This window comes from Tasmannia lanceolata, unplaced genomic scaffold (genome assembly GCF_043159265.1).
Source record: "Tasmannia lanceolata isolate RefF3 unplaced genomic scaffold, GAP_Taslan_0.1 ptg000037l, whole genome shotgun sequence".
NCBI lineage: Eukaryota > Viridiplantae > Streptophyta > Magnoliopsida > Canellales > Winteraceae > Tasmannia > Tasmannia lanceolata.
In genome coordinates this window covers 60,336,855-60,353,072 of record NW_027518714.1, presented here as the reverse complement: position 1 = coordinate 60,353,072, position 16,218 = coordinate 60,336,855, and the positions used below count along the sequence as shown (strand labels likewise).

At 36.3% G+C, this 16,218-nt stretch overlaps 1 protein-coding gene across 2 annotated transcripts; it reads left to right on the top strand.

Moving 5' to 3' along the window:
- Positions 1–106: 106 nt before the first annotated feature.
- Positions 107–15,130, top strand: MHK (Protein kinase superfamily protein). Of its 2 annotated transcripts, none has more exons than XM_077373431.1 (18): positions 107–307; positions 4,651–5,101; positions 5,205–5,283; positions 5,520–5,588; positions 5,736–5,825; positions 8,715–8,853; positions 9,079–9,181; positions 9,317–9,369; positions 10,055–10,121; positions 11,257–11,365; positions 11,665–11,730; positions 11,850–11,918; positions 12,010–12,070; positions 12,187–12,291; positions 12,715–12,749; positions 14,242–14,290; positions 14,453–14,564; positions 14,811–15,130. In XM_077373431.1, the coding sequence occupies exons 2-18, from the start codon at positions 5,094–5,096 to the stop codon at positions 14,953–14,955; spliced, it is 1,359 nt and encodes a 452-aa protein (XP_077229546.1). In that variant the 5' UTR covers positions 107–307; positions 4,651–5,093; the 3' UTR covers positions 14,956–15,130. The 2 variants fall into 2 exon arrangements, with proteins under 2 accessions (XP_077229546.1, XP_077229545.1); XM_077373430.1 differs by having other exon boundaries at positions 12,184–12,291.
- Positions 15,131–16,218: the final 1,088 nt, after the last annotated feature.

Sequence of the window (16,218 nt, the reverse complement as noted above, 5' to 3'; positions counted from 1 at the left end):
TCAGTTTAACAGTGGTGTGGATTATCCTACAGTGGGTGCGAATTTACCATCTCCCTTAAAATAATATTTTTATTTGTGGGGGACCATTTCCGTCTCCACCTCGTCTTTCTTATTTCCCTTTGCTTTCTTCTTCTTCTCTTCTCTGAAATTTTGTTCAGAAAATCGAATTCGTGCACTTTTTTTTCTTGCGAAAACTTTCTTGCATTGCTAATCGTAAGGTCTTATCTTCTCGTCTCGATCGTTCTTTTCCATCGGCAAACTTCTCAAATCAATCGATCGTTTCCCGTGCGTTCGTGTGTATTGGAAAGTGAGTTGCATTACATCTCTTTAATCTTTTTCCTTTTTTTATCGATTTGTTAGGGTTCTGATTAGTTTTATTGCGATCTATTGAGAATCGAGTGGGCATTCAATTAAACATGATTTTTTTAACCTTTTTGTAGCATGTTTAACGAAAGTTTTGATTTTTATTCAATTGTTTATGATATGTGATCCTTTTCCTTAATCTGTTTTTATCGAATTGTTAGGGTTTTGATTCGTTCTATTGCGATCTATTGAGAACCGAGTGGTATTCAATTAAACGTGATTTTTTTTTTTTGACCTTTTTGTAGGATGTTTAACGAAAGTTTTGATTTTTATTCAATTGTTCATGATATTTGATCCTTTTCCTTAATCTGTATCGAATTGTTAGGGTTTTGATTAGTTCTATGGCGATCTATTGAGAATCGAGTGGCATTCAATTAAAAGTGATTTTTTTTACCTTTATGTAGCATTTTTAACGAAAGTTTTGATTTTTATTCAATTGTTCATGATATGTGCCTGTTATGTAATGTTTTTTCGTTGTTGAATCTTGAAGGCCGAGAAAGGGGGAAAATATGGAAGAATCGGAATTAGGTTTAATTTGTTTGGAAAGATTTCCATTAACTATATCTTGGAGTCATTGTTTAAATTTTTTTCCATTGAATATCGAATAATTGATTGATAATTAGTTTCACAATGATCGTGGGATACTTGTTAGGATTTTTAGATCACAAATTAACACTTTTATTGTCCATGATTAGTCTCGTATTCCAGTTTCAATACTTCTAATCTTGGTTGGAATTTCTTGATGAGCTTTCTGTCTTGGTTTGGGAAGAGTTTGAAAACTAGGGTTTGAAAATCATTCCCTGAGGACTTTTGGGGGGAATAATAGGGATTGATTCAATTGGGGCTGCAAACATATGATTCCAAACAAGTTAAACAAATCATAATTTGAAAATCAATCCCTGAGGACTTTTAGTAGGAATAAAAGGATTGATTCAATTGGAGCTTCAAACCTATGATTCCAAACAAGGTAAACAAATCATAATTTGAAAATCACAGTTAGAGCAATTATTGAATTGATAACCTTTGAGTTTAAACATCATTCGGGAATTAATCTAAGTGCAAAACAGATCCATGGTAACCAAAGTAATCCATAATAGAAAATCAGTTCAATCATATGCAAAATATCTAAAAAAAATAGCAGGTCTGAAATGTCTTAGATCCGCCATTAAAATGGGCACCAATGGATGAAGAGGGGTGACTGGTCTGGGGTTCAAATAAGGGTAAAGTTGGTGGGATTTGATGGGGGAGGGGGTGTAGGAGATGGATTCAAGGAAGGATGGTTGTGGAGTTAGGGGAAGGTCGGGGCTGTGAGACAGGGGGCTGGGATGATGGGGAAGAAACAAGCAGAAAAAAGAAAAGCAAAAGAATGAACGGGAAAAGTTGGTGGAGATGAGGGGAAAAGTGGAAGGAGGAGCCGTGCACAATCGATGGCCTCCGGTTGTGCGATGTCCAACAAGGGGAGAGAGAGAGAGAGAGGGAGAGGGAGAGGGAGAGGGAGAGGGAGAGGGAGAGGCGGCTGGAAGTCCATCCTCTTTTTTTTTTCTCTCTAAATCTATTGTGTTGGAAAGAGGAGTGTAACTGTAAATAGGTTTAGGGTGTGGCTGTTCTCTTTGCTTTTTCTTTTTCTCTTTCTCTAAATCTCCTATTAGTGTTAGAAAGAGGGACTTAGTAGGTTAAAGAGATAGGGTTTGGATATCAAGTGGTGGGCCATGGGAGATGAGTAATGGGGTAATGGGTGAGTGATGTGGACATCCCCCATATCTAGGCCCAACAAAAGATAAAATATAAAAGGTTATTGTTTACAACTAAAAAATGTATAGATAATGTAAAGCAAGTAAACTGGAACTAAATCACATCATTATTGGATCATGATATAGTGATATACATTCCATTTTGGCTTGGATATAGTTTCTTGTTTGTGGCTTGAGGATGTTGCTTGAGTTCGGGTGAGGTTTTACTTAAAATATAATTTACGATTCATGGATTTTGGTTACAGTTTGGTTATCCAAGGGCAAAATATATATACTTGTGTTAATAGTCAGACAGGGATTGGATGTTAGACTCTTATTATCTAAACTAAATGCGAAATGGTTTTAGGCATTCAAAGTTACATAAAAATGAATTTATCTACATTTTCAGCGTATCTAAAACCGTGATGATTGTCGGTGATCACTGAAGCTTTTCTAAGTTTTATCCATGCCGTCCAATCACTTGAAAATCATAGGAAGCATTGCCTACCCCACTCCCTCTCTCTAGTCACCTCCTCGGTGATGGATTCCATTTTTCTCACGTGAATTCGAGAGAAATATCAATGGAGTTTTGTTGCAACAGAGAGTGGGGCACCTGGGCCATTGAACTAGGGTGAGTGAAGTCAGTTGAGGTATCCATCACCCTCTTCCTTTTCAATCCGGGAGAGTATCTCTCATCTGTGTCTTTTCTTCCTTCACCGCCCGCCCAAAAAACGGTTGCTGCACAGTGAGGTGGTGCTTGGTCTAGCTTGGTCAATGGACCAGGCTCCACATACTGATCCAACAGCTACAAGGCCTGCATAGGTCTTAAGATTAATACTATATGATCATCAGTCAACTAAATTACCATCTAAATAGACTTATCACCGTGAAATATTCCATTCAATGGTTTTATTTTTATTTTTTGAATTGGATCATTGTATCCTATATTCAACCCAATAACTTCCCCGTGATCGCAGAGTTAGCAATATTCATCAACAGGAATAGAAACGTGATTGTCTACTTAATATCAATCATTGATAGTTGATACTCTACCTTTTTACATATATTCATGTGAACTAAACGATAATGGAGCAGTAGATAAACATAAATATCAAAATTGATAAAGCCATAATGTGATCACAACTCAAATGTCTAAACCGCATTCAAACTCCCACTATACAACGCATGATGCTCATCCACCAATCCCATGCAAGCAACGTGCTCTCTAAGGAGCTTAGGTCATAAGCCATTAGTCATGAGGTCTGCCCAACATAAGTGTTTTGCTTATGTGCTAGATAGACACTGAATGATTCTGAACCATTTCCCCCCCAACAAGAAACTTAATGTCAATTTACTCGGACTTTATACTGGATTTGTTGCTCTTGGAAAAGAAAACCCCAACTGAACTGTCATAATAAATTTGCAGTAGTTTGTAAACAAAGTCAATAATGTGAAGCGCTGCGATGAAATTCCTCAACCATAATGAGTGAGCTAAAGCCTCGCAACATGCTATGAACTCCACTTCCATGTTGGAAGAAGCTATCATTTTTTGTTTGACACTCTTCCACAATATAGGTGATGGGGACCATCGTAGGCCTAGAATACCCATAAAAAAAATATCCTCCATATGATTAGTCCCGTTCTCTTTTCTTTTCCACACCTCCCTCATAGGTTGTCATGCGTCACTTGTTCTTGCTAAACCTCTGCAACACGTGGAAATTTCCTATCATCCTTTGATCGAGCCTCAACCCATTCTTCAAAAGGATCCTTCACCATTACTCATTCCACCTTTCTGCTCGGACACCTGCTTGTTCCTTGAGATGAACTAAAACCTGGTATCTTTGAAGGGGAAACTGGTCTCCTCCGGATTGGAGCCAAACCGAGACACATAGCTCATCTGTTTCCTAATTATGCCATACCATGTTTCCCTTTTTTATGAACTCATCAGTTTCTGCATATTTTGTATTTATGGTTTACCAACACTCTGGCTTACGACCGTGGTTCTTAATGTGGGCCAAAACCAACACAAAACGGCTAATATCTTACTGTTTCAATCCCCACCATGGTTCTAGATGACTGGGAAATCATCTTTATCTCTCTCCTATATTTGTTTCATAATTATAACCTGCTTCTTGATTTATGATGTAGCTTTTGTTTATCATGTGCATGTGCTTCTGGAGCCGTTGTTCATAGTTTATTGGACCATCTTGGTGATGATATAAGGGATTTTATTGATACCTACCTATGTTTTGTCTTTGGATATGATGAGATACTATTAGTAAAGCAAAATTTACATGTCCTTGGTTATTTTTAGGTACAGATTGCCAATGCACAACTGGGTTTTTTTGTTTCAGTCACCAAAGGTGACATGTTATGCATGCTTTCAATTATTAAGTACATGCATTTACTGACCCAGGTCTGTTATAGGTTATTAGCAATTATGAATGGTAGCGCTATTTTTTATCCTACTGTTTCTCATTAAACTAGTCTTTTATAGTTTTCGATTATCGTGTCTTTCTACTATTAACTGTCTACTAATACTTTTGCTCATTTGCAGTTCATTTACCCAGTTTTGAAAGCTGTGAAATACCTGAGTAAATGGAGGAGATGTTATTCATTGTTTGGGATTTCTTCAAAATAAGTTGAATACTTCTCCCCAGCTGGAGTTGTGCCAAAGTTGCTGTAGACACTACTGTTTTTTTATAGATGATAATAGTTGACTGCAACTTGTAGTGGCTGCACTTTTTTTTTGAAATGGATTGTAGTGGCTGCACTTAAGCATGAGAAATGGGCTTTCACAACTTTTTGTATTTGCTACTTCCATTTAGCGGTAATCTCTATTTACAAGCAAGTGAAAGACACTGTATTGCCAGTGTAGAGGGTCATGTACAAAGTTCATTAGAAGTCCATTGAGACAAGCAAGTGAAAGACACTGTATTGCCAGTGTAGAGGGTCATGTACAAAGTTCATTAGAAGTCCATTGACACATTGTTAATAACTATGGAAAGGTGAGTTGCACATTGGGGGAGAGACCCATATTGAATTCTTTCTGTTTATTGTCCTGGCGGGGCGGGGCCTAAACTGTGTTCTTGTTGCACAATTGGTTTGCAGATATAGGATTATAAAAGAGCTTGGAGATGGAACTTGTGGGACTGTGTATAAGGCACTCAAACTAGATACCAATGAAATTGTAAGATTTATGCTTTATATGCTAGTTTGCACATAAAACTAACTTAATCTTGTGTTGCTTCCTGATAAGGATTATAAATGTAGAGGCTCTTGGTTAAACCTCTCTTTACATGCCCCAAACATGACACCAATCAAACTCTCTTTTTTTTCAATAAATTGGATATATGTAACTGGCATTGTTTTATATTCTTAGCAATCACAAAGGTTTGAAGTTGACTTTGTGCATACTGGTCATAGGTTGCTATCAAGAAAATGAAGAGAAAATTTTACTCCTGGGGAGAGTGCATGAATCTGCGTGAAGTTAAGGTATTCTACATTGTTACGCCTTGATGGAAAGTATGAACATTTTCTTATGTTTTTGTAGTAACATAATGCATACTGTAACAATAGATATGCAGGCCTCGGTGTCGCTTCTGTAGTGATTAATGCAAATTCACTCTTCTCCTTTTGCAGTCCCTCCGTAAACTGAACCACCCCAACATTGTCAAGTTGAATGAGATGGTTAGGGAGAACCATGAGCTTTTCTTCATCTTTGAATATATGGTGAGAAATTGGATTTCGTACCTAATTTTCAATTTTTATTGGATTGATTGTGTAGATGTTATCCTTGCTTATAGGGGTTGAGCCCATGTCACAATTTGAAGGTTCTCAATGCCTCAAAATTAAGGCCACAGTTTCAGTCCCAGTTTTTTTTTCCCTATCACAATGGATAAAAAGAAAAATTAAAAAACCCATCATATACTTCTGGCTAACCTGCTTTGTATTGACTGTAGAAGAAGCTGGAAAATGTAGGAGTTTTCGGGACCAAATTAGATTTGCGTTAGTGGTAACATTTTCTAAAGATATCATTTTTATGTTTCTCTCATAAAGATCTTATGTTTTAAATTTCGTTTTATTCCGTAAAATGGAACAGAATTAGTTCTGTTCCTTTTTCGTGCGGCGAGCGATTTGTTCTGTTTTGGCTGAAATACGCATTTTGATCCCGTTTCATTCAGGATTACATCCTGTTTCATTCTGGATTTCATTCCATTCCAGTCTTCTTGCCTCTTCTGAGTTCTCTTTTCTTCTTATTGCCTCTTCTTAGAATTGAGTATTTGCACATTTACTTAAGATGGGAATGCACCAATTTGTATTTATTAAAAATAGTTTCAAGAGTCAATTATGAAAAGATAAAAAGTCAACTTTCTAGGTTCTAGTACAAAAATCGACCTTTTCGGTCATTTGGGACCGGGCCAAAATATAAATTTCCAAATGATGGGTTATTTTTCCAATATTTAGAATTCATAAATTCTATCATGTCCAAACATTATTAATCCCAAAAGTCCAGTACAAAAAATCTCATAATTTGGTCTCTAAAATTTTTCATCTAGTCAGCACTCATCAATACAGGCATTTCAGTTGACAGTGATTTTCTTTAGGCTCCATTTCTTTAAATGTAAAAATGGACGTAAAATTTGTCTTATGTTCATTTTTACAACATGAAACAAATTTTACGTCCATTTTTACGTCGAAAGAAAAGGAGCCTTAAGTAAATGTTGGATCTTTACAACCGTGATGTTATGATGGACTGGGTTGCAGAGGATGATGTTGCTGTTCCAATTATTAGCTTCTTTTATGAAACGAAACACCTAAACGTTCTGTTCCATTGGCCAAAACGAAATGACAAACGAAACGGAATCAACAAAAGTCTTAACAAAAGCTTAAACTGCTAGAGTTGTGGCCTTGTTGACATGGAACTAGGTTGAGTTTACTCAGTTTAACAAGGTTTTCATGTCAAGGCTAAAATAAGCCTATTGATCTTGGCACTACCTTGTTTTAATAAATGCGCAAACTCAGTTTGTCTTTTCCTTTTTAATTGGCTTCTGAGATCATTTTGGGAACTGTAATACCTTTAATAGCTGTTTTAGTAATAAAAGACAAGCTGAATAAATGCAATTATCAAAACATTCTAGTGCCAACATCACTAATGTAAAATAATATTCTAAAATAATATTATGTTGTTATGTTAGCGGGTGTGGGTTCCTCACGGCAATTATTTTCATACAGTAACATATAGTTCCCATCTATATAAAAGGTTTGTCTTTTTGTTTAACATCTCAAGTCACGCAAGATGGAGCCTTTTGTGCACCTAAGAGTGAGCTCGATCGAGTTGTTTCCTTAGTCTTCCATAACTCCGTTCCTCAACCATCTATTAAAGAAAATACAATGAATGCAGTTCTAGATTTCTTTTGCAGCCTATTTTGTTATTCATTGAGGTCATTTCAATCTTATATTCCAGTGTTGCATGGATTCGGATTCGCGTGTCGGGATCTGACACGGATTCGAGGTGTCGGATTCGACAAACCCCCAAATGTAGGATTCGGATTCGGATTCGGTAATAAATTTTGAAAATAATTTTTTTTAATATATATATATATATATATATATATATATATATATATATATATGTGTGTGTGTGTGTGTGTGTGTGTGTGTGTGTGTGTCATGGTTTTAAATTTCGACCGAAATCCGAAATTTCCCGAAATTTGATATTTCGCGAAATACCAAATTTTGGCCGAAATTTCGAGAAAATGGCATTGTTTTTTTTTTAAAATAAATGTTACAAAATTTCAGTCCGAAATTTCGGAATTTCAGTCCCAAATTTCGAAGCTTAATACCAAATTTCAGATTTCGGTGGGGTCCGAAATAGGTACCGAAACCGAAATTTAAAACCTTGGTGTGTGTGTGTGTGTGTTCACGAAAATTTTGAGGGTAGAGGGTAGAGGCGAGTTTTGTATTAATAAAGTTAAAGGAGGAAGGGGGTCGATGTTCGAGGCTCGAGGCGCTAGGGTTTTATTGAAAGAGTATGGGTTGTGCTGTCATATAAAAAAAAGAAAGAAGAAAACACGTTTAAAGGGAAAATATTCAGGATTCGCATTTCAAAAGAGACAACGATGAATCGGATTCGCCCGAAAAAAACAAGATTCGTGCGGGACACGGCTACAGCAAGAATCTAAGTGTGTCCCACGTGAATCTATGTCCGATTCGGATGCGGAGACATGTCGACACGGATTCGGCATAGGGGGGCAAAGAATCCATGCAACATAGTTATATTCCCTTTTCCATTTTCTACGCACTCATTCTTGGTATTGATTTGTGAATGTAGTAGCTAATCATAACTTGGTTTAAGGATTGTATGGAAATCGTCATTAATATCACTGCCAAGATGTACAATTACTGGTTTATATCTTGATAAATTTGTGTACAACCCTGATACACTACCATGTTACATATCCCGCTATAAAATTTAGTAGCCAAAAGTATATTATTGTCGTATCTCTGTTAATGGTGAATGCATATTTCATCAAACTTTTGATCTTAAAAAATAATTATTCAACTTGTATCCTGATTTTGAGTAAAACACTCCTTATTGCTTCTGTGATATATTTCCAGGAATATAATCTATACGAGATCATGAGAGACCGACAAAGCTCCTTTTCAGAGGCAGAGATACGGAGCCTCATGTCTCAATTGTTGCAAGGGCTTGCATATATGCATAGAAATGGATATTTTCATCGAGACTTGAAACCTGGTACTGTGATTGACCTCTCCTACCGATTTTTATGTGCTAATACTATTCTGCAAAAACCTTGTCTTTTCTATCCATTCACCATATACAAATCTCTCTCTCTCTCTCTCTCTCTCTCTATATATATATATATATATATATAGACACTCTTATTGTATATATCTAGATGTAGATATATAGACAAATTAGACTAAGTGCTCATGACTGAACTTCGCTTTTCCTATTAAGAGAATTTGCTGGTGACTGGAGATGTCATAAAAATTGCTGATTTTGGATTGGTGAGAGAAGTAATGTCCAAGCCTCCTTATACGGATTATGTTTCTACACGTTGGTGAGTTAACTTTGGCTGCTTCACTATACTCACCTTTTCTTTTGTATCATTCTTCACTCTCTGAAAACAACTGTGCAGTTTCCAAGGCATAAATTAATAGCATTTTTTAAAGTTGTAATATGTTTTGTGTACAAGGTACCGAGCGCCCGAAGTTGTGTTGCAATCTTCGTCATACACCCCTGCAATTGGTATGATATATTCTATTCCTGGTAATTGCTTATTTTCCTTAGATTTAAAATTCTGGACTGTTCTGATAAGCAAACTCTACTAAGTGTCCATTGCCAAGAGAGAAGGGATATTTAAGCATTTTTTTGAGAGATATGCTTAAGCTCAAATGATTTCTCATTGCCAAAAAGGAAGTGCACGCTGTCAAAGAAAAAGAAATATTTAAGCAAGAATTGTTGTAATTTTTCTTTGTTATTACATTTTCTCTCAATTTAATATGTGATGTCTTGTAATGTCCTGATTTCCTGCTTGAATACATAACGATCATCTTCATATTTGGACTTCAAACCTTGTAGTGTCCTAATTTCTTACTTGAATACATAATGTGATCATTTGTATATTTACGTCATCCCATCGTCAAAAAATATTCATTGAAATTGCAAGCGGAAAGACTGAAGACTCTGAGCATGATCAAAGAACTTGGTTTGATCAACTATTTAATTTATTTAGTGTTAACTATCAGAATGACTGAAGACTGAGCATTAATGGTCAATTAAGTAAACTGTACACGGTGTTTAAGAAAAAAATTTACCTGGTTATTGAAAGAAAGCAAGACAGTTACTTTGTACCACTTTGTGTATAAATCTATGAAATATAAGTTTTTTATTTTTTCATGGATTGGTCATTAATAATTGAAACTTGTTGCAGACATGTGGGCAGTTGGCGCAATACTTGCTGAACTTTTCACTTTGTCTCCTCTTTTCCCAGGTGAAAGGTAATATTTCATAATCAAACCCTAAGTTTTGAATGCTAGCAGAGGAAAATAATACCTTCTATTTCACCTTGTCCACGCTCATTGCATGTATGCATGTGACCCTCTGGAATATGGAAATAATTAAAATATCTGATAAATAGATCTGTATCCAGATTGCCCCAAAGCTGATTGGTCGATAAGTACCTGGTGTATTTGTTTTGTACGTTTGTAAAGGAATTTGTCTCACACAGCTATTGGATTGGAAGACCAGAAAACGAAACACAGTTGTATCTAAGCAGAATTCCAGTAGCATGGGGATAATATAAGGCACTTTTTTGTATTTTTGAAAAACCCACCATTATTCTCTTACACTGGGCCTTCATATTTGATGAATCAGGCAACAATTGTGATATGAACATTAGACTTATCTTAGGGGAACGTATGAAAAATTACTCCCCCACGCCTCTGCTCTTGAGGGATTCGGAGTAATGTTCGTTTTTTTGTCTATCATGTATTGACCACCTTGGTCGCTAGGCATTCCTCTTTTCTTTTTTCTTCTTAATATATCCTTCACCGTTAGGAAAAAGCAGAAGAAATAACTGCAGGAAAATAGAAGAAGAAAGAACATATATGGAGAGAACATAGGAGGCAAATCACAAAACGAAACTGTTTGTTCCATAGGATAGATTTTGGTTGACAAGCTTGCCTAGGTCCAGATTTTTCACATTGGTTTATCTTCCATAGGAAGAAAGCAAAGCAAGTTTTGGTTGACAAGCTGGCCAAGCTTAACAATTCCCAGCTGAGCATAGTATGGGTTTTTTTAATCTTTCCCAGTTGTTTTTTAATCTACTCTGTAACAACACAGAAAATTTTGTGGCAAAAAAGAAATAAAAAAAAAGATAAAATCCTTCTTTCCCACTTTTTCATTTTTTTTATCATTCTGTCAGACAACTCTGATGCAGCCTCATTGGTGAGTAGTCATCCGATTGTATCTGTCAGCTTCCATGAGAGAGAGAGAGAGAGAGAGAGAGAGAGAGAGGGTGGGTATTTTAACCAGCTTTTCTGAAGTGTGATACGCTGGTACTATTTAATTCTAAAGTTAAAATTCTGCAACTCCTTTTTAACAAGATTTTCTTACTACTTTTCCTTGGCTCAGTGAAACAGATCAACTATACAAAATTTGTTGTATTCTTGGGTCCCCTAATTCCACTACATGGCCTGAAGGGATAAATCTTTCGCGATTAGCTAGTTTTTCTTTTTTGAAGGTAAACTACTTTCTGCCACAGTTAAAGAGTGGATCTCACCTCCGCGCAACTAAGTGTGTCGCTCGAAATCAGCCCATTCACTTTTCCATAAATGGCTGAGGTTAGTATAACTGAAAAACTGGGTATTTAATCTCAGCCATTCTTGGAGAAGTGAATGGGCTGATTTCGGCTGACGCGCTTAGTCGTGACTGAGTTGAACCTGCCTCCACAGTTAATGCATATTTGTCTCTTTTTTCGGATATGCATTTTTTTATCCGTGTTTTATTATACTAAGCTTTTCCTTTTATTTTCCTTTCCAGATCAATCCGGTCAATCTTTCATATATTATACCAAATGCTAGCTTGGAAGCAATTGATTTGATCGTGGTATATGTTGTTATGATCTTTTTATCTTTGTTACAGCTTAATTTCCTATTTATGGTGAATTTAATTCTGACTGCATGTTGTATATATCTTAAATGCCTGTGATTTGGAATTTCTGATAGCAACTATGCTCATGGGACCCACTGAAGAGACCGACTGCAGAGCAATCGCTGCAACATCCCTTCTTCCATGTAATATGCTCCTCTAGGTTAATTCTCGGTTTCCTTGGAGATATATTGCTCTAAGAGATAACTTTATCTAACTTATGTCCTGGAAAAACAGGTGGGATCTTGGGTTCCTTGCCCACTTCGGGATCCTTTCCAGACTGAGTCAACTCAATCCGGTGAGTTACTGAACATGATTAATACCTGTTGTTCTAAATATTTTTCAACCTTATTAGTTTCTGATCTGCTCATGAGGATTCTTTTGGACTTACCGGGCAATTTCTGTCTTTAGCAGGAACGATGCCAAAGCTTGAGTTGAAGCTATGGGATTTTGGTACTGAACAGGATGACTGCTTTCTTGGCTTAACCCTGGCTTTAAATCCCAGTGTTTCTGACTTAGGTAATAATGAGGGTGTCCCTTGGGTTTTTTTTTTGGGTGTGGGTGGTTTTGGACCGGGGGAGGGGGGGGGGGGGGGGTTGTTAATATCATTCTGCACTTGGTTGAAGGGCTTAATAAATAAATGAAAGAATTCTCATTATGTTCTGCAAGAAATTTGGATTATTTTGCTTTGATGGGTTTCATATTTCCTTCGTATTTGCAACATCTGAAACAGCTTTTGGTCTTCTTTTCTGGTTTTCGTAAAATGAGCTTGACCACGGTGTTTCATAGTTAAATACTTTTTAGAAATCCTGGGTAAAAGGGCTACCTTGCCTGGGTGCAATGCCTCACAGGGGCCAGCTCAGGCACATTTCTCATTGTTTCTTGTACTTTCCAATTTCATTTTATTTAAATGCCTCAAAATTTCGTGTTTCTTCTTTGCAGAGGTTCTCCCTCAGGTCTCCCAAAATGCAAGAGAGGTGAGTAATTGGAGTTTCTGCTTGCATTTGTACATGGGTTAAGGCCCGTATGCTTATTTATATGCATGCAAGTTGTATGTAGCATTACCGATCTAATGTTTAGGATTGTCCTGATTACAATATTTCAGCCTATAACATCTATATGGTGGCCCACCCTGGATGAAAATTATGCTGGTGTTGTGTGGTTGGGCCTCAGATGAAGCTTCTCCCATGTGCTTTCACATGGCATTCCATGCATATATACATGCAACATATGTTTGAAATCTTTACCTAATAAACAAAGGGGTCACATCTATTAAATCCATGTCATCTCTACTGAAAAACTGATGTGTGGACACGGATTAGCGTGCCAAGTGTTGAAGTGGAAATACATGATGTCCAGCGTGGTAACCCCCAGAAATCCAGAAACGGGGACACACTTGTAAATACACATACATATAAAATTGCTAATTATTAAGCATAATTTGCAACAAGATAAATGTGCTATTCATTCAACAAACTAGAAGTCTAAAACAAACATGAGATAATCAAATACAAGTACATTCACCGATCTAAGCCATAATCATAAGGACTCTTGTTCTCCAATTTGATGCCTTATGATAGCTTGTCTATTTCTCTCCATTCTTCAATATGAACAGGGAAAGAGAGATCAATAGACATGCAATGACTTTAATATTAGAAGAGTTTGTTTAGGGTTATGGGTTAGAGCGAGGGGGGGGGTGGCTGTAACAACGAAAATTAATTAAAGAAGAGTAATAATGAATGAGAAGTAAAAAACATTATTAATCAATAAGATTGACAGTAAATATTTCTCAAGTGTTGGAAGGTGTGTCAGCAGTAAATTCAAAATGTCTGGTAGATCATAGCTTATCCACAAAAGGTTCATCTCTACCTAGGTTTTGTTACTCTAGAAGGGAGCGGGGATTGATCTTTTTAAGCATTTATTAGTATGAAATTCTCTCGTCTTCAATTTCTTTTTGGTTTGGTAACTTAATTAGGGATTGGCATTGCCACTCATAATTTAGGCACTTTCATCCATGTCACTTTGTCCTATATGATGTACTGTTTTACACTGGACAGACTGTTTTTGTTTCTCGAGGATATGTTTCACTTGTATCATAGACTTCTTTCGTTCCTTTATATATTTTTTTATGATGCACATTTTTTTATTTTGATTTTTATATTGGAAATATTTAAACATTTGTGTCCTCATTCAATGATTAGACCCCACTGTTAATTTTGGTATGCATCTATTTTACGCAATGTATCGTGCACGAAGCATACCTTTTTATATTGCGAAATGATAATATGTGAAGCTTCTCATGTGAAAAATGCATACTTTATTGTCTACAAATGTTTACTTACCACGCTGTAATCTAAAATTAGTATTCGTATGCTACGAAAATATGCAAACTTATAATTGCAGGCAGTAATACTATTTTCAGAAATTAGTAGTTGTACATATGAAAATGTTATAATTTATTACATGCAGGAAAAGCTATTTTGTTCAGGATTTGAGAACCATTCATCAAGGCAGTCAAGTAACTTCCTCTCCTAGCTCCAGTGTTTTCCTCTTCCTCTTTTCAAGAATTAGCATCTTGCGCTTCCAATTTCTACCGTATTTACAAATAAAAAAGTTACTAGCCCTTGCATTTATATGTTCATCCTTCTGCAAATTCTCAATGAATCTTTTTGTGTAACAGTATTTTGGCCCCTGCTATCTCCCCATCACAGTGCCAATGATGTACAAATCAAGTCTTCTTTGCAACCATCATATATGACTTTTTTGAATGAATCGTCATATATGACGAACAGGTGAGAATTTGATCTCCAATTATGTTTATATTTTTTGATTAGTTGTGAGCTTTTGCTAAAAATGAAGTGGAACCAACCCAAAACCCGACCCGATTTTATGGTAAAAGCTCAACCCGAATTCCCAAAAACCGACCCGAGTTGCAACCTTAAGTTTGATTTCTGATGCCTTAGTGATTTGATTATGGCAAATGCTGACGAAAACTCTAAAACAATTATAATATCTCGGAGTTTCTCTCTTTGTTACAGTCAAGTTTCTCAACCCAGCACTGGGATTCCGCAGTCCCCGGGATTCAACACTTCTACTCTGCAACCTATAACTTTTCTAGACGGCTGTTCCTTCGATCCAGTGATGGCTGTTTCGTCGTCCTTCCAGCAGGGTCACTGTCTTTGAGCTCGTCTTCAAGCTCTGTTTCAAATGCATGTATGGTTGGTTAACTTTTGATATGATCTAATAAGGGAAGGGAGGAGGGGAGATTTTTTGTAAAGTGATTTTTCTTCTTTTCCTTCTCTCTGTAGAATCCTATTCCATGAATTAATAAAATCATGCTTAATGCCTTTTCTTTCTTTTTTTGTACTGGAAATCAGAATCAAAGTTCTCTGTTTTTTCTTTCATATTGTGCATTTCTTAGGATTCACTTGTGGCATATGTTTGCTTGACTAAAAACCATCAAGAAAGATGGATCACATTGTGGATGGCTTGTGCTGTAAGGATCTTGTGGATCAGATGATTCTAGCCTTCTGATTAATCACCTTGAAAATCAATGGTTGAAACTAGGTCAAAATTTCATGTTCAAGGCCGTTGAATAGAGAAGAATAAGTAAGAATTAGAGACAGTATGTCATTGCACCGACAAAGTTTTCAAAAGGAACAAAACAGAAAAGCAAAAAGAAGAGTAAGCAAATGGAATTTAAGGAAGCATGGGGCTTTAGAATTTAAGAGAAGATGTTGTACACATTTATTTTGAAATTCACTTTCTGCATTCAACAAGTTTATAAATTTCAAAAATTGGTTTTTACAAAAGTACACATTGTGATAAATTCTTAAATAACCACCTCTCATTTGAGGAAATATAGAAGTTAGTAGACTGTCTTTCCTTGCAGAACCAAACAATGGAAAGTAGCAAAAAGTTGGCAAAGTCTTTCTTTTCCACAACTTTCTTGCCACACAAATGCACTTCTTACTAGGACTGTCAATCGGGATGGGCAAGCTCGAAGCCCACCCGTTCGGCCCTCTAAAAGCCCGCCCATAATTAAAATGAGAACAAGCCAAACTAAGCTTGGTCAAAAGTTGAAGCCCGAACTCTAATATGGACTGAGCTTGATCAAGGGTCGTCCAGCCCGTTATAGGCCCTGTTCGATAATATATTTACTATATAATTTTTCAAGATTTTTTATACCCTTAAAAATCAGTAGATATTAATTAAATAGGTTACTTAAACATTAATATCCTATAAGCTATAGTTCGACATTAAATAGGTTTTTTTTCTTTCTTTATTTTGCCCCTCTTCAGCCCACTCCATATGAACGGTTTGGATCATCATATCCTATAGGCTATAGTTCGACCTCAGATTTATTACATGAATAAGACAAAATTTGGCAAAAAATCAATCGGTGTGGCTTTTCTCACATGCCAAAGCCAACAAGTTTAATGGCTT